Genomic DNA, 21,435 nt, shown 5'->3' with positions numbered 1-21,435 from the left:
CCCACCACCCTCTGAAGAGGTCAGCTGTTTCCATTCTCTTCCATCCAAGAGACCTAGGTCCGTTGTGTGTGATGCAGGAGGTCGCAGGGGAGCGAGGGCGGTGCCGCTGGCTCCCTGGGCCCTGTGGCCCTTGTGTTAGCCCTGGAAGGGGCCGGGAAGCCCTATCTGGCCTCCATGATAGTTACTAGCAAACATCTCCCAAATTTTAAAACTAGCAACCTGGGACATAGATCCATCCTTTGAAAAGCAAATATAACTTAAATTTTATTGGGGGAATTATGAATCCTATTGATATTTCTAAATCTTGTGTTTTGATGAGCATGGTGTGGGCTGGGGATCAGTGGGGGATGGTTTGGTTTGTGATCTGTTCTGCCTTTCCCATTGGAGAGCTGACCAAAATGAGCTCTTTTGCTTTTGGAAGGAGAAAGTGTGGCTGAACGTTGACAAGAGCCTGGAGTGCATCATCCAGAGGGTGGACAAGCTGCTGCAGAAGGAGCGCCTGCTCGGTGAGGGCTGTGAGGACGGCTTCCCCTGCTCGGGCAGCGGCACCAGCAAGAAAGGTAACCGGAACAGCCACGCCTACTGGATCAGACCGGAGGACCCCTTCTGTGATGCCCCCTCCTCACCACGCCCTGCCTCCATGCCCGCTGCTGCATGCCATCCTCACCTGACCACACGTGCGTATGCATCAGGCTTCCCATCACACTACCTCCACCTCATGCTGCATCTGTCTGTGTCTTGACTCCGTGTCCTCTTCCCCCATGCAGACTGCAGGGAGGGCTGTCGGCAGAGGGTGTGTCGCCGTGCATGGAGCAGCGGGCAGTGAGGGCAGAGGCGCCTGTGGGCTTCATGCCCACGGAGCCTGCGTGTGCATCTGCAGGTCTGGCTAAGGTGGGCTCTGAAGGGCCTCTTGGATCAGGCTGCCACAGCAGTAAGGGTCGGGCTCCTGGGCTCCTCTGGTTTGTGAACCAATCTGAGAAGCGGGAGGAGGCCCGATGCACATGCATTTCTGATGAGGCTGTGTATTGTGCTAGGTCAGGAGCTGGTAGAGTCGAGGACAGGGGCCTGGAGCAGGGACACGCTGGAGGAGAGCTGTTAGCGGGCCCAGCGGACTTGTCGGAAGGCCAGTTGTCATTAGTGGGCGCGCTCACCCAGCAGAGGCACGGTGCCTTGGGGGTGCGGTAACTCGGTCTGGTGGTGGCACCTGTGCCTCAGGCTGAGTTCGGTTCCTGTTGTTACCACCAGGGTGGGGCTCTGGGGGGTGGAAGGACCTTGGCACGGAGCAGCACACTGCAGGAAGCGTCTTCTGTCTGCGGAACGGGGCAGGCAGACGCTCGGCCCTGCTCAGAGCCTTCGGGCGTGATCGATCGGCTTGTCTCTGCAGCTCGGAGCCTCCAGCTCTCACAGGAAAAGGCTTGGGCCGGGCAGCCAAGACCAGGCTGCAGACCGAGCTTCCGTTTCCTCGTGGCTCTCCTGTTGGCGTATTGAGCCACAGGAAGTGAGGCCCAGCTGTGCCAGGGTTAGGCTTCCTACAGCCAGGACTTTGAATTCTCAGTTGGGCAACTCTCATTCGAGGCAGAGTCATGCTTCCTCCTTCAGAGGCTCTCGACAAGCCCTCACTGGGACGTGCCTTTCCCGTCTCCGTCTGCCTGCAGTCTGTTTCACTGGGGCCTGTCTCAGCAGCACTCACGTCCTCCACGCTTCCATTTGTGAGGCTTACAGCTAGTTCATGGAGCTTTTCTGTCTCTGTGTTCTCATTTTTAATGTAAGTTGCGTTTCTTTAAAAAATGTCTGAAAACTCATTGCTCATTTCTCTTTAATATTGTCTTGCTTGTGCTTTAAGTTTTTTCTGCAGATACAAAAAGTAATTTCTTGGATTTTTAAAATGCAGGAGATAGTTTATTTAATCAGATTGACCGTTACATCCATAACTGAAATGTAATTTTTTTCTAGATACATCCTGTTTTGTTCAAATGTAGACAAATTTAAGTGCAATTTTTTAAAATATATTTTATTGATTTTTTACAGAGAGGAAGGGAGAGGGATAGAGAGTCAGAAACATCGATGAGAGAGAAACATCGACCAGCTGCCTCCGGCACACCCCCTACTGGGGATGTTCCTGCAACCAAGGTACATGCCCTTGACCGGAATCGAACCTGGGACCTTTCAGTCCGCAGGCCGACGCTCTATCCACTGAGCCAAACCGGTTAGGGCTTAAGTGCAATTTTAAAGTGATTTAAATGAGATTTGTTTAGGGTTTGACTTGTAATCGTGTGTGCCACACGAATGAGCGGTGTGATGGGAATGTGCAGCACACACTGAGGGAGGCTGCTGCTGCCAGTCCTCACAGACTGTGAACCATATGCCACTGAGGCGACTGCCGTGATCCTTAGCCCAGAAACCCAGCGCATCGCCAGGACGCTGCTCGGACCTCGGCAGGAGCAGGGGGATCGGAAAGAAACAGACTGTGGGGCCCGTGTTTTACTCCCCTCTTGTCCTCCAGGGCCAAAGCTGGGCCCTGGCATGACTTCTGAGACCACTGGGCGTTCCTGGGGCAGGTGTGCGGCCTAATGAGCAGGTTGTGTTCACACCTGCATATTGACTCCCTACAAACTCCCCGCCTCTGTGAAAGGCATCGTTACTTTTTGTTCCAATTCTCTGCCCACCCTGGGTCCTCCTTTTCCATCTTTTGCCAAGGAGCTGCCTGCCTCTTAGCTCACTCTCTTGCAGAGCTGAGCAGAGCCTTGCCTGGCAGGCGGCGGGGAGGGGAGGCCCACTGCCGGCTCCATAAGTCTCTCTCCCCACCCCCCCGAACCCGCGCCAGGATTTGTGACTTCCATTACCTTCTACACACACACTCTCTTGCTTTCCCTCATCCCCCAAAAGTCATTCAAACCAGGACCAGGTTGTCCATAAGCCGAGGTCTGTGGGTCGCACCCAGGTTTGTGTGCCCGAGATTATGTGTTAAAATGAGAGAAAGTCTGAAGTGGTCATGAAATCTCAGGGGACTCCGTGACCTACGACAAGCAGCTGGTCCAAGAGCACCCCAGGGGCCCACTCCCTCTCCCCTCTGATTGAAGACGCCTTCTCAGGAGTGGTCCCGACCCAGCTGTCTGCGATCGCCACAGAAGGTCACAAACAGGCTCCCAGGCCTCCTCATTCAGACCCCAGTCTTGGGAAGGCAGAGAGCTGTATTTTTCTCAAGGCCTCGTCATTCTCATTAGTCAGACAGATGTGGAAGAGCCGCTGTGCTCATCCCCACACCGGGCAGGGTCACGCTCTCTGTAGGTAGATGGGCTCTGACAACGAGGCTGAAGTCTGAGCTTTCTGAGGGCTGTGATTTTGCTCTGTTTCTGTCCCCTTTGCCTGGAGAGAGAAATCATCAGCAGAGGTGACAAGAAGGGTAGGATCCCATGCCATGACTTTTGGACAGTTTCACAGGTTCTGAGTCTCCCTGTAGCCGGTCCCAGCCATTCTTGGGGATCTGAAATGATCTATTTCCATATCCTGGAGGCATTCTTTGAACTAAACAGTTTAGGCAGCAAAATAAAATAAACTTTTATTCCAGATGATCTGTAGTTTTCTTTTAGGTGACATACCCAGTTAACAGGAAACTTAGGTTTTTTGAGGGAAATGTGAAATTAATAGAGTACTTCCCAGTGTGACCCAATGTGGGTGAAACTGAATCACAATTGTTATTTTTGAGGGACCTGGAGGGCCATTCTAATTCTAGACTTGCCCCTAATCATAAAGTTTTATATTTGGCTTGCATGTTAAAGAGTGGCATAGAGGGTCCTGGCGTCCTGGCTTCCTCCCTGGGTCCTACCTTTGGGCCTCAGCAGTCAGTCTGCAGCCCAGCGCCGCCCATCAGCAGGGCAGTAGCTCTGCGGTGGGACCTCCCGTGGCTGGCTGGTCAGTCTCTCTCATTTCAAGTTTGCTTCCAGATGTCATGAGCCAACAGTGGCTCCATCACATGCAATGTGACAGACGTGGGCTCTCCATCACATTGTAACATGTAAGCGTGCTCACCCCGAAAAGCATTCTATGTTGACGTATTAGCAACATGAATGTTTATGCCTGTGAATCGGGCTGTGTTTACCACCAAGGGGCTCGCTGCCTTGGAGTAGCCGGAGCACGACCGTGCGACTTGTTGGGGAAGAGGCAGGCCGGGCCCCCTCTTCGCCGTCCAGGATAGCCACCTTACTGCGGGCTGTGGAAGCAGTTGCTGCGAGCGTTGAGTTTGGTGCTTGAACTGTGTGCTGCTCTTAATCATCCATGTTGCCCTCCGTTTCTGTGCAGATTGCAGCCCCCCTCCTGAAGAATCCAGCCCAGGTACGTGGTTTCCACCCCAGGGTCGCAGAGGGCTCTCCGAGACTCAGCTAGCATGTGCAGTCTGTTATCAGAGCACTGTGCTCCCAGAGTTGCAGCATTGCTGTCTAGGAGCTCTTCACTGTGAGGCACGCAGCAGCTTTTCTGAGGCTGGGTGAGGGACCCGTCGGGCTGGGGGCGGTGGCCTGCAGCAGCAATCATGTGCATTTTTCCACGTTTCCCCCCTAAACCCGTCTCAGAGGATTAATGTCCGTGCGTGCATTGGGCTTCCGGCAGCGGGTCACCTGCCTGGAGAGAGGTGCACGTTTGTAAAGGAGACCTGTGATTTCACCGGGACTTTGGAGCATCACCGGAGGGGGTGTGTTGGGTAACAGGGAGTCCCAAAGGCTGTGACCTTCGTGGTCACACAGACTCTTTTCTGAGTCTGGATGCAGCTCGAGGCGCCAGGCACTGGTTGCTGTGGCTCCCGTTGGAGTGAGCGCTGGACATGGGGCTTCTGACTTTGCACGTAGAAATCAACGTTGACAGCTCTAGTTCAGGGGTCGGCAAACCGCAGCCCTGAGCAGAGTCCTGCCAGGCACCTGCTCTTGTCAGTACTGTTTTCCTGGAATCCAGTTGTGCCCATGTGCTCCTGTGGCCTCTGGCTGCTTTCGCGGGGCAGGGCCAGGGTCAGCCATGGCAGTGGAGATCCTGTGGTATTCAGAGCCTAAAGTATTTCCTGTCCAGGCCTTGACGGGAAAGTGCCGACCCTGCTCCAGCTCTTACTGTGCTTCCTGGATTGGCCTGTTCCCTGAGTGAGCATGAGACCCTGAATAATACGTCAGCTTCCAAACTCCAAACAGCTGATGATCCTTGGATGGTTGCACACCTACCTGCATGTAAACACGAGCTAGCAGGACACCTGCTCTGTATCCAGAGGGTAGCAAACCAGCGATCGTGGGACTTACGCACTTCCTGTCAGCTCATCTGGCACTGTGGTTCCAGCTCAGCCACTGGGCGACTGCTGGCTGCAGCCCCAGCTCCCATCCACCTGACTCGTCAGTGGACTGATCTGACTGGGCTTATCATACCCCCAGTTTGCTTTCAGCCCCTTTTATAGTTTCTTTTTCCCCAAAAAAGTCAGTGCGGGGTCTCACCCCCCCTCCCCCAGTGCCCTGGACCCTCAGGGCCCTGAGGCCTTGGTGGACACACAGGTGCCTTGCCCCCGTTGCCGCTCCTGGCCCGTGCCCTCTCCTCCTCCCTCCGCTGTCTCTGGGCTTCCCGTCCTCAGCTTACCTCCAGGGCTGGTCTGTGCCTTCATGCCGGGCTGCTTCCTTGGAGCCTGAGTTGGAGAAGTTCGGGACCACACCCCACAGTCAGGACCAGAAAAGGGGCAGCCTCACAAGCCTGCCCCCTAGGAGCTCAGGGCTGTCCTCAGCGCAGTGTCCTGCAGTTTACTGATGGGAAGGCTAGTGGGGCCCCGGGCGGGCACACACCACACCCGGCTGGCAGAGCTCTCCCGGCTCGGTCGGCTGTGTCCTTTCCCGAGTGCTGGGGGCTTGTCCAGAATTGACGTCCAGTGGACTAAGCCAGGAATCCCTTTGGCTTTTCCTGCACAACCTTACAGGAGTCTGGATTCACGCACACAGGCACACTTTACCTCTCGGTCTCCCTCCCTCCCTCCTTCCCCTGTTAATGGGAGGTGGGGGTGCAAAGGCATCGCCCATGGATTCACCAGTCAGCACGTGTTACAGGTTAGCAACTAGGTAAAGAGCTGCCCCCAAAAGTGACTCGGCTGCATCACTAGGGATCTGTTGGTCGCTGCTGTTTTCTTTTGTGGCCAGACAGCCCCTCTCCAGCCCTCATGTCTAGAGGCCTTGACCTAATTGAAGGTCATTACTGTCCCTGACGTTCATTTTGTCTGAAAGTTTTACATTTTAGCTTCTCATATTGACCCAAAATATATAACACCCAACCCCTACTCTGAAGCTCTTGACGTCATAGAAACCATGAGGAGTTGAGTCAGATGCGTGTGCAGGTGGCAGGTGCTCCCGTGTCTCCCTCAGCCCGCTGAGCCCTTTTCCTCCCCAGCTGTGGGTAGGTGAGGAGATGGTTGTGGGTGAAGCGTTCAGCAGGCCGTGCACAGGCAGCGGGGGCTCAGGCCTGAGCCGCAGCCTCTCCTGCACACACTCCGCGTGCCTGCTAACCATGCTTGTATACTCCAATTTTGTCAGTGGATTTTAATAAGGTAGCAAAGCTGAGTCATTCTTTGGATTTTTTTTGAATGAGAAGTAGGCAAAGTAAAAAACGGCTGTATGAAGTGGGCTTGCTTAGTCAGATAGGACCACTGATATATTTTGAGCATTTTTCAGGTTAAGATGATCATAATTTGCATATTAATTGCATATGTATATGCATATTAAGTGAAAAGAAAGTAAAATTGGCAACATTTGCTCTAAGAGGACTTACTTTTTTCTGAATAGTTGTCATGACACCACTTTTCCCCAAACTATTTGGGCACTAAAACTTCGTTGCCATCAGATTTTTTTAATCGTTGCGGAATATAACTGACATGCATTCAACAGACTTCAAAGAAACAAAAACGTGGTCTCTGAGAATTTTAGAGGAAGAGACTCGGGTGTGATTTAGTACTAGGCTCCCATTTTACCAGGCAGGACCCACCTGGCTGAGCGGTCGAGGAACCCCTGCTCGTTTTCCACTCATTGGTCCAGTGTTCTTTGTCACCATAACTTATTGGCTAAGACCGTTCTGCTTTGACTTTCTAAATTTAAGCCGGCTTTTTCCATTACAGTGTAAACCCTTGTCCACATACAGTGGGCCTACTTATACAGTGAGGTCATGGCCAAATTTTGAATAGCTACATCTTCAAAAACCCATGCTCATCAAGCACTGAGTGTGGGGGTCTTTCTGCAGGTTTTAGGCACTTCTCTCATTTCTTTTTCAACCAAGTGCTGAACGCAGAGTCTGAGAGAGCAGAGCCAGGGCCAGGCCTTCTTGCTGTGTTTATCTAAGAGGGAGCTCACCCCTGGCAGATGCACTGCTCACGCTCCGGGCCTTCCTGGAGGGCGGGGGCACCTGAGGGCATTCTGCGGCTGACACCCCGGCCGAGGCTGCTGCCCAGCTTTGTCCCACTGCCTCAGCTGCGTGTGTGTGGTGGGCGCACCCAGTGCTGGTATCAAGTGCCTGTTTCTGGGTTTGGTGACCTGTTAAAAACGGAACTGATGAGGAGGGCGTCTTCGCCCTTTTAAATGCCCTCTAAATAGGAAGGAGAAAGAGCCAAAGCCCCAAATTCCTTCCACTCTGTTTTCTCCCCTGAGGTTCTATTTTTAAAAAGTTGTTTTGGTTCAGGGTCAAAGCTTCCTTCTAGTCCTAAAAACCTCTACACTAGAAATAGATGGGACCAGGCAGGAAGGCCGGGGTGGGGAAGAGCAAGTGCAGAAGGAAGGGATGTCTGAGCTGAGAACACGGAAGCTGAGTGGAACCATCCTTCCTTGGACGTGGGGAGGGAGCAGCTAGCACAGCTGCCAGAGGCTGGACCAGGAGGGGTGTCCTTGTGCTTAGCGCCTGAGCCAAGAAGCAAGGTAACAGGTCACTGTCCTGGGCGCCCTGGGGTGGAGGACCGGGGGCTTGGCCTCTACAGACAGAATAATTTTCTTCCTTAGTCATGACTTGCAGGGCCTTCTCTTGCCATTTCCCTCAAAAAAAGTATAGTCTTGAGTGTTTACATGTCAAGCCCCCACAGGTTTGGGAGACCAGGCACGTGTCTGGGTCCCAGAGGAGGCTGGCATTTGAGCTCACGGGAAAGCTTTAGGCTGGGAGGTTAGCGACCCGATCGATCCAGGCGGAACTTGGCGCCATTCGGGCAGAGCGTGGGCCGGCGGAGTTAGGTCAGAAGGGGTGGGAGTGCAGTGGGGAGGGCAGTGCGGGTTAGCACAGGCACCCTGTTAGACTAACAGAGCCTCCTTCGATCTCCCTTCTCACACGCTGTCTCCCCGGGACAGGTGAATGGAGTGAGGCCCTTTACCCGCTGCTGACCACACTCACAGACTGTGTGGCCATGATGAGCGACAAAGCCAAGAAGGCCATGGTCTTCCTGCTCATGCAGGACAGCGCGCCCACCATCGCTGCCTACCTGAGCCTGCAGCACCGCCGCGACACCGTCTTCTGCCAAACCGTAAGCCCGCGCCTCCCCTCAGGACACAGGCACAGGAGCCTTTCCTCTCTGCCTTGGGAACCACAGAGGGCCAAGTGTCCTGCCTGTTGCTTTTGCATTTATGTGACATGGAGACACAGAGGAGCCCATCCAGCTGTCTGCACTGAGGAGAGGGTCTGATGCCAGACTAGTTTCTCCCTGAAGAAGGGCCCTGAAGGCAGGCACACACCTGCTCCTCCTTCCCCCAGGGAGTGGTGGCATTGCCAAAGGCTCAGCCTCTTTACCGCCTTTTTCCCACAAAGGATTTCAGCAAGGGAGCCAGCTGTTAGCTGTCAGGGCAAACTCTTCCTGTTTACAAAACAGCAGGCGCTCAACTCTGCAGCCTGCCCACCACTCTGTCCAGCGGTTCCTGTTGTCCTCATAGAAGGGAAGAGCTAAGTGAACGTCACGGGTGTCGTCGATGTCAGTCATCAGTTTAGCAAAGGGAACAGTCGTGCAGAGCTGGCTGGTTCTCTGCCTGTCCTCACCCCTCCCTGGAGGCCTCTTTCTCCCAAGGAAAGTCTCCGTCGGAGGAGACGTGCAGAGCGGCCGAGTCCTTTCTCGCTGCTGTTCCTTGTTGTGTCACCTCAATTCCAGCCAGAGCTGGCCTGGATCTGGGAGTATATAGACCCTTTCACTGGAGGGAGTTAATTCTTGGCTTCCAGGAGGTACTAGCCCAGGAGTAACTAACTGCTGGGAGGTCAGGTCAGAGGCTGAGCCAAAACCAAACATACCTTTGGGAGCATCAGAGTAGTGAGCCTGGAGCATGGCACGCCCTCCCTGGGGCCCAGGCCCCCTGGCCCCCATGCAGAAGGTGCTGATGAAGCTGGGTTAGAGCGAGGAAGCAGAGGAGCTTGGGCCCAGGGTGCCTGCCGTTGGGTGAGGAAGTGTCTGTCCCCACAGCTGACTGCTCTCATCTGCGGCTTCATCATCAAGCTGAGGAACTGCCTGCACGACGACGGCTTCCTGCGGCAGCTCTACACCATCGGGCTGCTCGCCCAGTTTGAGAGCCTGCTGAGCACCTACGGTGAGACCTGGGCCTCCTGCCCTCTGTGCCCCTGGGACCCAGAGGTTCATGGGGGTGTGAACGCAGGTGATCCCATGCTTTCTTGCTGCATATTTTTCTGATTACACATGTGACACAGGCTGATTCCCATAAATCCAGCATGACCAGACTCTGTAGCAAAGAGCCAGATGAGAATCCTACATAGTGATGCCGACCCCAGCTTTATGGTGGTTGTTACACATCTGGGAGATCTTCCTAGTTGAGGAGGGATGATGGTTATCTAAGACCAACTTCCTGTAGGATGTTTGGGCCATTTCTGAACCCCTCCTGTGAAAACAGTGCTGGTACGTATCTTTGCACATAAGATTGTGCACTTGTGGGCCCGTTTCTGCAGCCCCTGAATCATTAGAAGGAAAGTGTCTGTGTCAAAGGAACTGGCTGGTGTGGCTCAGGTCGTTGGGTGTTGTCCTATGTACCAAATGCCCAGATTGCGGGCTTGAGACCTGCTAGAGGGTGTGCAGGAAGCAGTAGATGTTTCGCTCTCACATTGATGTTTCTCTCTCTCTCTCTTCCTCTCCCTTCCTCTTTCTTTAAAAATCAATAAAAGTATTTTTTTAAAGAGTAGGAATATTTTTAAATTCCATAGATATTTCCCAATTGCCCTCTAAAAAGGCTCTTTTCTCCTTACCTCCATTTTTACTTATTTCTTTGGAGAAGATAAAAATGAATAATTTAAAAAGTATTTGTTGGTTTCATACCAGTATCTGCTTGGGGAGAAGAAGCAAATTGCCCAGTGAAGAGGCTTGGAAAGGCCCTGCCCACACGCTCACTCCCGCTCGTCACAACCACACCTGATTGTGTCACCTTCCATTTGTACCCCACCCTGTGACCGGGTGAGTCCATGGGGAGAGTGGCAGGTCTCCTCCATCTGACGCCCTCCTTCCCTCTTTTGCATCTAGGTGAGGAGCTGGCCATGCTGGAGGACATGAGCCTTGGAATCATGGACTTGAGGAACGTGACCTTCAAAGTTACACAGGCCACTTCCAACGCATCAACTGACATGCTGCCTGTCATCACAGGAAATCGGTAGAAGTATTTTTTAAATTCTTAGAACTAGTAGTGTCTTAAGTTTATTACTTTCCATGTGCTCTTTTTTTTGAAATCACTTAAAAATTTTTTTCAATTACACGTGACATACATTGTTATATTAGTTTCAGATGTCCACCCAGTGATTAGACATTATATAACTTACTAAATGAACATCCCAATAAATCTTGCACCCATCTGACACCATACATAGTTATTAGACTATTACTGATTACATTCCCAAGGCTGTATTTTACAGCTCCATGACTATTCTATAACTACTAATTTGTACTTCTTAACCCCATCACTTTTTTCACATCCCTCCCACCCCCCTCCCACCTGGCAACTGTCAAAATGTTCTCTATCCGAGTCTGCTTCTCTTATGCTTGTTCATTTATTTTGTGGGGTTTTTTTTACACTCAGTTGTTGATAGGTAATTACTTATTGCCTTTTTTTATTTTTTTATCTTTTTTCTAATTCTTAAAAAAGACCCATTAACATCTATAATAATAAAAGTGTAATATGCTAATTAGACCAGACAGACAAACAACCTTCCGGATGTCATTCTGGATGTCCTTCTGCATGAAGCCTCAGTGGCGGGGGCTGAGGCAGAGGCGGTTAGGGGTGATCAAGCAGGCAAGCGAGCAGTTGGGGGCAGTCAGGCAGGCAGGCAAGTGCTTAGGGGCAATCAGGAAGGCGGGCAAGTGGTTACCGGCGATTAGGCAGGCAGGCAAAGTGGTTAGGGGTGATCAGGCAGGCAGGTAGAGGGGTTAGGGATGATCAGGCAGGCAGGCAAGTGGTTAGGGTGATCAGGCAGGCAGGCAAGTGGTTAGGGGCGATCAGGCAGGCAGGCAGGCAGGTGAGCAGTTAGGAGCCAGCGGTCCTGGATTGAAAGAGGGATGTCCAACTGCCGGTTTAGGATTGGGCCTAAACCAGTAGTTGGGCATTCCCCAAGGGATCCTGGATTGCAAAAGGGTGCAGGCCGAGCTAAGGGATGCCCCCAACCTGTGCATGAATTTTGTGCACCGGTACTCTAGTTTCATGTAATACTGATTTGATGGTGATGAACTCCTTTAGTTTTTTTCTTGTCTGAGAAGTTCTTTATTTGTCCATTGATTCTTAAAGATAGCTTTGCTGGGTAGAGTAATCTTGGTTGTAGGTCCTTGTTTTTCATCACTTTGAATATTTATTGCCAATCCCTTCTGGCCTGCAAAGTTTCTGTTGAGAAATCAGCTGACAGTATTATGGGAGCTCTCTTACAGTAACTAACTGCTTTTCTCTTGCTGCTTTGAAGAATCTCTCTGTCTTTAACCTTTTGCATTATAATTATGATGTGTCTTGGTGTGAGCCCCTTTGGATTCATCTTATTTGGGGCTCTCTGAGCTTCCTGGACTTGTATGTCTAGTTTCTTCACCAAGTTAGGGAATTTTTCTGTCATTATTTTTTCAGATAGATTTTCAATTCCTTGCTCTCTCTTCTCCTTGTGGCACCCCCACGATATAAATATTGGTACGCTTGAAGTCGTTCCAGAGGCTCCTTACACTATCTTCATTTTTTTGCATTCTTTTTTCTTTTTACTCTTCTCATTGGATGTTTTTTGCTTCCTTATATTCCAAATCACTGATTTTATTCTCAACTTCATCTACTGTTAATTCCCTATAAATTATTCTTCATTTTAGGGTAGTGCAGCCTTCATTTCTGACTGGTCCTTTTATATGCTGTTGAGGTTCTCAGTAAGTTCCTTGAGCATCCTTATAACCAGTCTTTGGAACTCTGACGCTAATAGATTGCTTATGTTCATTTTGTTTAGTTCTTTTTCTGGAGTTCTGTTCTTTCATTTGGGACATGTTTATCTCATTTTGGCAACCTCCTTGTGTTCATTTCTGTGTATTAGGTAGAGCTACTACGTCTCCTAGGCTTGCTAGAGTGGCCTAATATAATAGGTGTCCTATAGGGTCCAGTGGCACAGCCTCCCTGATCACCCAAGCTGGGCACTTGAGGTGTGCACTGCCCCTCCCATGTGGGCTGTACAGCTTTCTCTTGTAGTTGAGCCTTGATTGCTGTTGGTAAGTCAATGGGAGGGATTTACCCCCACCTGATCAGCTTCAAGGACTGGCTGCAACCACCAACTACCAACCTCTGTCCACTGTGGAGGATCAGCAGTGTAGGGCCCACCCCCACAGAGCAGGACTTACTTCAGCGGGGCTCTGGTGCCCGCACAGTCCACCCCTTGAGTATATTGTTTGTGGAGGTGGTTAGGTGGTGGTGCTTCAATGTGCTCTGAAGCTGTCCACTGTGTCCATTGTCTCTTGTTGGGCTTCCTGGGGAGTGCAGGCCAAGGTCAACTGCTGCTGTTCTTCCCGGGGCCACAAAGTCGTCTGCAGATGTCTGTCACTTGTGCTGGGCTTAGAGGTGCCCAGGGGAGGCCAAGTGAACCAAGGCCAGCTGCTTCCAGTGCTTCCCTATGCTTGTTTCTGTGAGTTAGGTAAAGCTTCTCTGTCTCCTGGACTTAGTAGGGTGACCTTGTGTATTAGGTGTCCTGTAGGGCCCAGTGGCACAGCCTCTCCAGTCATCCAAGCCAGGAATTCCAGGTGTGTCCCTGTGTGGGCTGTGTGCACAGTCTTGCTGTAGTTGAGCCTTGATTGCTGTTGGCATCACTGGGAGGGATTGACCTCAAGGCCATTTGGCTGTGAGGACCAACTGTGACTACAGTAGAAGAGCTGCTGTGCAGGAGACATTCCTGTGGAGCAGGACTTGCTTCAGTGGGGCTTTGGTGCTCTCCAAGTCTGCCCCTTGAGTGTGTTGCTTATGGAGGTGCCCACATTGTAATTGGCATGGTCTGAAGCTGACCACTGGGTGCATTGTCTCGGGCCTCTCGGAAGGTGGGCTCTGCCTTTTATCATCCGGTATAAGCTACAGAATGATCTGCAAATGGCTGCTACTTGTGCTGGGCTTGGAGATGCCCAGAAGAAGCCAAACTATGAATCAAGGCTGGCTACCACTAGTGCTGGGCCTGGGGCCACTTAGCAAGAGGTACAGGGTACATAGAGGCCAGATGCTGCTTGTTTGAGAGATTTTAGGAAAGTCCGAAGCATGAGGCAAGATAGGTCAGTTTTATGGAAAACCCATTGGAAGCAGCTTGTGTGGGCCTGCAAGTAGGGTGCGGGTGGGGTCTCAGGGAATCACCAGGGCAGGGCAAGTAGGCTTAACCAGGTTGGTGGAGACTCAGATATGGTGCCTCACTCTTCAGGGGGGACGTCCACAACTGAGCTACCCCTCCTGATTTTTGTATGCCACATGTGGGTGTGTATGCCCCTTGGACCAGTCTCCATGTAGCTTCTTGAATTCCTAGTTGTAGGACTTCCATTCAGCTAGATTTCAGGTGCTTCTGAATGATGGTTGTTCTTTAGTTTAGGTGTAATTCTGATGTGGTTGTGAGAGGATGCAAGTTCTGCATTTACCTACATTGCCATCTTGGCCTGTGTCCCTGCCATGCAATCTTAACTTTCGTTTTATTGTTTCATTCAGTTAAAAGTGCTTATCACAGCCTCAACTGGTGTAGCTCAGTGGGTTGAGCATCGTTCTGTGCACCAAAAGGTCGTTGGTTAGATTCCTAGTCAGGGCACTTACTCAGGTTGCAGGGTAGATCCCCAATAGGGGCGTGTGTGGGAGGCAACCGATCAGTGTTTCCTTCTCACATCGATGTTTCTCTCTCCCTCGCCCTGCTCCTCTTTCTAAAATCAATAGAGACATAGATTTTTTAAAAATGCTTACTATAGCCCTCTACGTTAATTTCATCCTCTAAAGGTTCACACCAGCAGTTTGGGAGTCACTGAGCCAGATGGCCAGGCCATACTCCGTGTCGCAGAGAGCTTGGTCTTCCTCGTCTCCCATGCCTGCTCTCCCTTCTCCCCCGTCACAAGCCTCACCCCTCCTCTCCCATTTCCTAGGGACGGGTTTAACGTGCGGATCCCTCTGCCGGGCCCCCTGTTTGACACCCTGCCCCGGGAGATCCAGAGCGGCATGCTGCTTCGGGTGCAGCCCGTCCTCTTCAACGTGGGCATCAACGAGCAGCAGACGCTGGCCGAGAGGTGCGTGTGCAGCCCTCGGGACGGGGAGCTGGGGCAGACATAGAGATGTAGAATGTGGACTCAGCCCTCTTCAGGCTCTGGATGCTGGATGGACTTGGTCCTCCTTCCTTCCTTTGGCCACCAGGAGTGGCATGAGCCACCTTCCTTTGGTCAAATGAAGAGGCAGAGGAGAGACCTGGCATCCCAGGTCCAGGAGCCTGAGCAAGGCAGGCAGGGAGAAACTCCTGGGGCCAGAGGCCCAGGTCCCAGGAAGACAGGCAGTGGCGAGGTTAGAGGGCCGGTGTGCCATGCAGAGGGTCACCTGGGTCCTAAAGGCTTATGCCTTGTCAACTCCCTGCAGGGTCACCTGCCAGGCAGCAGGGAAGAGCCATGGTGCAGGTGTGTGTACATGTATGTGTGTCTGCAGAGGAGGAGGGATTGGGTGTGTGCAACCTGTCATGACCTTTCACTAGTACATGAAAATCTTTCCTGCTTTCTGTCCCATCATGTGACGTGTGTACTTTAGAATGAAAAGGTCTCTTAACTCTCAGTAAGGGCATTTGGTCTCCAGGATGATCAGCCATATTCCTACTGGGCTTTTAAATGGTCCATCGACCCGTAGGTGTGGTCACTCTATTTGGCACATGTGGTGTGGCTGGGGGGAGACATGGAAGAACATTAGGGCAGGACACAGTCAGGCTTACCTTTTAAGTCGATGACTTTCTGGCCATGTCCTGGACGACGGTAGGGGACAAGGGTGCTGAGGAGGTTGTTGGAGAGAGTCGAGCCCGAGGCAGACAGGGTCGTGTGGATGGAGATTTCGCAGTGTGACAGAAGGCTGGGCCCGCAGCTGGGCAAGTGTGAGAGAAAGAGGGACAGCGGGACAGTGACAGCCAGGCTTTTCCGTCACGGTGGGGGGGGACACTGGCCCAGGAGCCAGGAGCAGGGTCATGGAGCAGGGCTCGGAGCCCTCGAAGGTTGGCAGGTGGAGGAGCCACGCAGGGAGAGAGGGAGCATCACGGCGGCAGGGAGGTGGCCCCTGTGTGGGGCAGCTCCGTTCCCGATGCCTCCGCGAGAGCAGGGCCACGTCGCAGTGAGCGGGGGCTGGTGGGGGAGGACGTGGCGGTGGGGTGAGTCCAGGGTTTTTGCTTTGCTCCTGGGACACTCTCCCCTCAGCTCATAGACAAGCCCAGCTGCTGCACAGAGGGAAAGCCAGCGTGGTCCTCAGGTAGACAGGCTGTGGTGGGCCCACAGGAGGGTCCTGCCTCTGAGCAAGAACCTGGACCATGAAGAGGCTACTGTGCAGGAGACCCTTCTGCAGGGAAAGGTGGAGCGGGCCTGGCCTCCGGGCCTTGGAGTCGCAGCCCGCGTGTCTCTGTGACCGCTTTGCACCTTCCTGTGCTGGTCTTTTCTGCCTTGCCCTTGAGCCTCTGGCACGTCTTGGCTGCCTGCAAAGTGGACAGGGTGAGCCGCATGGTAAGGAGAGCTAGTCTCCCCACAGTCCAATTGAGCGAGGTCATTCGGAGACAGAGCGCACCTCACACCAAGTGCGGGACCCGTCCTCACTCCCCAGCCATCGCCCTCCCGCTGTCCCCTCTCCTGAGTCCATGAGGGATGGGAGGGCGGGACTCCCGCCGGGCCAGCACTGTGAGGTTTCGGGTGTGCCGCTGGGGGAGGGCTGTACACCTGGAGTTCTCATAGCCTCTGGGACACGCCTGTAACCAGTGGTGCATGGCTCCTGCTGATGAAATGTGTTTAGACTTGTCACCAAGGCAGCGGGGACAGCCTTAGCCTGGGAGCCGAGGTGCTCAGAATGGGGTGTGCTCAGTAAGTGTTTGCGTTGCGTTAGCTTGAACGCAATCGGGCGCTGCGGGAGGAGGGCGGCATCAGCCGCTAACAGCCTCCCTGTGACCCCCGAAGGTTTGGCGACACGTCGTTACAAGAAGTTATCAACATGGAGAGTTTGGTGCGGCTAAATTCCTACTTCGAGCAGTTTAAGGAAGTGTTGCCTGAGGATTGTAAGTATTTCCTCACGTGTGGTAGGTCCCACCGATCGTCTTGTGTCACCTTGGGTGTGCTTCCTGGCCTTTCTGTGCTGCCCGCCTGCTCCCTGCCCCTGCGGCAGCCCTTCCACCGCTCAGGCTGCCCGCCCACCCAGAGGACTGCCCAGGCCTCAGGTGCCCCTTTCTGACCTCTCCCCACCCCCACCCGCATCACACAGGGCTCTGCCACCCCTCTTAGTCACTTGCAAGCACTGTGGGCAGGAAGGGGGAGTTCTGTGCTGGACATTTTGGGGGCGGCCAGTTTCCAGTGATGCAAGGCCCCAGGAGATGTTAAGATGGCCTGGTGATGAGGCCAAGGCGGGCACGGCTACAGGAGCAAAACCACGTGGGCATGAGCCTCCCCGGGTGGGGCCTCTGACTGGCCGGCGCTGAGCACAGATCAGGAATGTGGGGTAATTAGCAGAGGGTCCCGTGTCCACCAGGTCGAGGTCTTGTGCTGGACACTGTATGTGCTCCTAGGCCCCAGAATTGCACGTATTTGGTTTTGATTTGGGGACTTAGGCACCGTGCTGTTCTCCTTACCCATGGCCTGGAGAGTCCTCTTTTTCTCTGATGATCCCCATGTCTGAACATCCCAAGTTTATCAGGGGAGGTGGCAGTCTGACTGGTCCTTGGTCTGAGGGGTCCCGGAAGCACCTGGAGATGTCATGGTGGCAGAGGGAGCTGCTGGAGGGGGTGACCCTGCCTGGGCCACTCCAGGTCCACCTGCTGGAGGTGCCTGCCCCACATCCCCAGTGATAGCCAAGCCCTCTCAGTGGTTGAGGCCACTGCCCAGTGTCCTCCCTCCATGGGGGAGGGTGTGCAGACTGGGTGGGTCGCCTCTGCCCTCCCTCCCCTCCTGCCCTGGTGGCTCTGTGTCTGCCTTGGGGCCTGGGGGAGCTGAAAGGGGCTGAAGCGAGCGAGTGCCTTGCAGGTGAACTGAATGGCGGTGAAAGGCATTGCGTTTTCCCCACAGGTAGCCGGGTCCAGGCCCCCATACACCCTGCGTTCTTGCTTAAGTCACACTCAGCTTCCAGCTTCAGCCAGAAACTTCATTTTGCCATTTCTGAGCCTCACGGCTCCCTGGGCTGTGCTCACGTGTGACACCAGTCCCAACGCCTCCTCCTTCTAGGCTTGCCTCGCTCTCGGAGCCAGACGTGCCTGCCGGAGCTGCTGCGGTTCCTGGGCCAGAACGTCCATGCCAGGAAGAACAAGAACGTGGACATCCTCTGGCAAGCTGCTGAGGTGCGCCCCACAGAGAGGAGGGCGTCGCGCTGCTCCTGCTGCCGTGGTAACCACCACAGCGACAGCACACCCAGCGGGCAGGAGCGGAGCGCGTGGGGTTCCCCTAGGACACGGGAGAAAGACACTGCGGTGCCCCAAACTCGCAGATCCTGGGAGTTGCCTGAGAGGTCATTCCTTTCCGGCTGCCTGGATTCTGATAAGCTTGATCCAGAACCTGTCCCCGGGCAGGTGATGGCCAGGCTGACGTGAGTCCTCACCCTCAGAAGCCTGCGCAGCCAATACCAGCTGAACCCGCTGCCTCTGTGTCCCCCAATAGGCCCAGAGGAGACTGTGGTGACCTCCCGGTCTTCACACACTGTTTGTCGCATGTGTAGCTCAGATCTCCTCTTTCCCAGGCACTGAGCCCTTCAGACATGCCCTCGGGGTGTCCTGTGCACCTGGTGCTTGCAGTCCAGCCGTTCATCCCGCCACACTCCCCGCGCAGCACTGGGGCCTGGTGGTCACTGGGACTCACAGGTGGCCCCAGAGGCACCACAGCTCCCTGCCTGGCTGTGAGCTGGGACATTGCCCTGGTGGAGAGCCCCAGGAGCAGTTGGGGGTGCCCCACAGCTTTGCAGACAGGGTGGGGCAGAGAACCGTGACTCTTTTTCTCTTGCTACGTAATAGAAGAACTACCGCCCAGAGCAGTGCTTGACCATCCCTGTGCCAAGTCCAAAACGCAGGCCACCCAGCCCATATCTTCTGTTCCCATCAGAGGTCCTGGCCCAGAAGCAGGGCTCCTAGGTGGGAGGGCCTGAGGGACCCTCGGGCATCAGTTCTCGTCCACCTGGCATCCCATGGGGGACAGACGGGTGGGGGCAGCAGTGTCGAGTCCTGGGCCCTTCTTCCTCACTAGGACCAGAGCTGCCTCCTTTTCTGAGTCTTGTTGTTTGTTTGTTTTTTAAAGCTTTCACTTTTTATTTTTTAATATTTTATTGATTGATTGAGAGAGAAAGAAACATTGATTTACTGTTCAACTTATTTATGCATTCATTGGTTGACTCTTGTATGTGCCCTGACTAGGGATCAAACCTGCAATCAGGACAATACTCTAACATGCTGAGCTACCTGGCCAGGGCTTAGAATAGATCTTATTTATTTTCATTTGTGTGTGAGCAGGGGTTCCCTGGCCAGCCTTCGGGGATATCATCAGCCGGGTCCAATCCCTCACTTCCGGGTGGCAGGGCCAGCCAGAGCCTCAGGTGGCTGATGGCCCTGAGACGAGCCTGGCACTCAGACTGTGCCCTCCTGGACAGAGGTGCACATTGGCCCCACCTTCCTGCGGACGCCAGATTAGCCCTGGACTCCGTCGGTTAGCCCTGGACTCCAGCTGTGCCGTGTCTGGGTCGTGAACTCTGCAGCTTGTGAATTAAATGAGCGTGTCCACCGTTACCCCGGTTTGTCAGTTAGACGTTTACAAATCCGAATGAAATCTTTCTTCACCAGGCTCAGGGGCTACTTAGGGCCGTCTTCTTTCTTTTGAAAAGTTCTGTCTGTTTTCAGAAGAAGCCTGCCTCTTGCTGGTGGGTTGATCTTTTCCATGCTGTCTTTTCTTGGACACAGTGATCAGACCACTCTGTGCTCTCTGCCGGTGCCTCCCAGGGGCGGCCGTGGCTCTGGCTCTACTGGTCTGGGAAGCCGTCTGGGGCCACCCTCAGGGAAGCCCTGCAGGGGGTCTGGGATCTTTCTGGAGTCAGCGGGTCACAAGCCCAGCATCGTCCAGCATGGAGGATTCCGCTTTCAATGCCACTGTTGTTCTCACGTGCGGTATCTGGTCCCGGTCACGGACCCTTGCCTGGAGTCTGTGGCCAGGTGGTCTGGAATTCCCAGGTGCCCTTATCTTAGAAGTGACATGGCATACAGTTGGTGCATACACGTGTCACATGGTGCACGTACGTGATTAATGTTGCTTCACTAAAAAGTATGACTGTTTATACAAAGTGGCATAAACAAAGATGGTCAGTGGGCTTACACGAGCTCAGATCTGAGTGTGCTGCCAAATGAGGTTGCCACAGACTTACCCTTCTGTTTTAAGGCTTTCTGGATTTGGGGACTGTGTCCCGAGGATGGTACCTAGTGATGCAGAGGAAGTGACCCAATACAGCCTTCCGGGGGGCGAGGGACGCCCTGAGTGTGCCTTTCCTAGCCCGGAGGGGCCCACCTGGGAGCCCCTCACGCGTGAGGAGGCACATAGGCCTCGTCCTGCACCAGGCCCCGAGCGAGGGGAGGATGGGAAAGGCCTGGGGCCTGTGGTCAGCAGGTGGCTCTCGGGCAGTGTTCTGAACAGGCCCCCATCCGTGTGGGGGAAGGGAGGAGAGGAGAGGAGAGGAGGGGAGGGGAGGGGAGGGGAGGGGAGGAAGCCAGAGGGGCCTAAGGCCCTGATGGGCTGGACATCCTCTGGCTGCTCTGACCTCCTGGAGCTGGTCCTTGCTGCTCCTCCCGCGTCCTCTGAGGGCCCGTACCCAAGGGTGAGGGATGGTGGTGTCGGAGTTGGAAGAGACTGGCTGGAAGGGCACGGACAGAGGGTCACCTCCGAAAGGGAGGGGGCCTGGCTGGGAAGGCGCCTCCTGTGGGAGCAGGTACCCCAGGGCAGCCGGAGGGCGGAGGTGCCATGGCAATGCCTTTCTCCATCACGGGGAGCAGGTGCAGAGGGAGTGGCTGGGCCTGGGGTGGAGCTGTGGCCACATCCTCACTGGGGCCTTGGAGCCTCTGTCCCATGTGGGGCCTCTAGTTCTGCAGAGTCACCCTCTAAGCGTGGCTTGTTTTCCTGTGGGCAGATCTGCCGCCGTCTTAACGGGGTCCGGTTCACCAGCTGCAAGAGCGCCAAGGACCGCACAGCCATGTCGGTGACGCTGGAGCAGTGCCTGATCCTGCAGCACGAGCACGGCATGGCCCCGCAGGTCTTCACCCAGGCCCTGGAGTGCATGCGCAGGTGAGTGCGTGCCTGCCGCGCCCGCTGCCGCCCCCGCTCCCCGGCACAGCCCCCTCGCTCCAGCGTCATGCTCTGGTTTGACTTTGGAAAATACACTAGCGTCTACGAAGTCAAACTACTGGCGCTCTCAAATGGAGACAGCGCTCTCCTTTCAGCCAAGGGAATGTAACGAGCTAGCAGCCTAGAGCAGGACTGCACCGACACAGGGAGACGTAGCTCGGGTCAGGGGGAGCCAGGGAAAGCCTCTGGCCCATGGCATCCCAGCACCTGCTTGCTGCGGGTGTGAGTTAGAGCAGAGTGCTCAGCATGCACCTGCTGCCACAGCATCAGATGTCTCCTTGCTCATGGGAGCAACAAGAGCTGTCTGCAGGTGGCACTGGTCTGCTCCGCTTCTCTGGCAGTCGACACAGTTTGCTTTTTTGAGCAAAGTGTCAGATGAGTGCTCTGTGGTAATGGTAGCCCCTGCCTGCCCGGGCAGTGGCGACCTCGCCCTA

General features: G+C 54.1%; 1 protein-coding gene across 14 annotated transcripts in view; it reads left to right on the top strand.

Moving 5' to 3' along the window:
* The window catches only part of INPP4A (inositol polyphosphate-4-phosphatase type I A), a 122,921-nt gene that overhangs the window by 90,778 nt on the left and 10,708 nt on the right, over positions 1–21,435 (top strand). For 7 of the 14 annotated variants that reach the window (XM_059659023.1, XM_059659021.1, XM_059659024.1 and 4 more), the window contains 9 exons: positions 422–677; positions 4,300–4,332; positions 8,331–8,503; positions 9,425–9,548; positions 10,487–10,613; positions 14,564–14,704; positions 16,604–16,701; positions 17,858–17,970; positions 20,787–20,941. In XM_059659023.1, the coding sequence (XP_059515006.1) occupies positions 422–677; positions 4,300–4,332; positions 8,331–8,503; positions 9,425–9,548; positions 10,487–10,613; positions 14,564–14,704; positions 16,604–16,701; positions 17,858–17,970; positions 20,787–20,941 (1,220 nt within the window). Of the gene's footprint in view, positions 1–421; positions 678–4,299; positions 4,333–8,330; positions 8,504–9,424; positions 9,549–10,486; positions 10,614–14,563; positions 14,705–16,603; positions 16,702–17,857; positions 18,017–20,786; positions 20,942–21,435 lie in introns of those variants that run through there. The other 7 variants (XM_059659027.1, XM_059659028.1, XM_059659025.1 and 4 more) reach the window with 4 other exon arrangements.

Source organism: Myotis daubentonii, chromosome 12 (assembly GCF_963259705.1).
Source record: "Myotis daubentonii chromosome 12, mMyoDau2.1, whole genome shotgun sequence".
Lineage (NCBI taxonomy): Eukaryota > Metazoa > Chordata > Mammalia > Chiroptera > Vespertilionidae > Myotis > Myotis daubentonii.
Note: the sequence above shows the minus strand (reverse complement) of the source record. Positions and strands in the feature narration are given on the sequence as shown.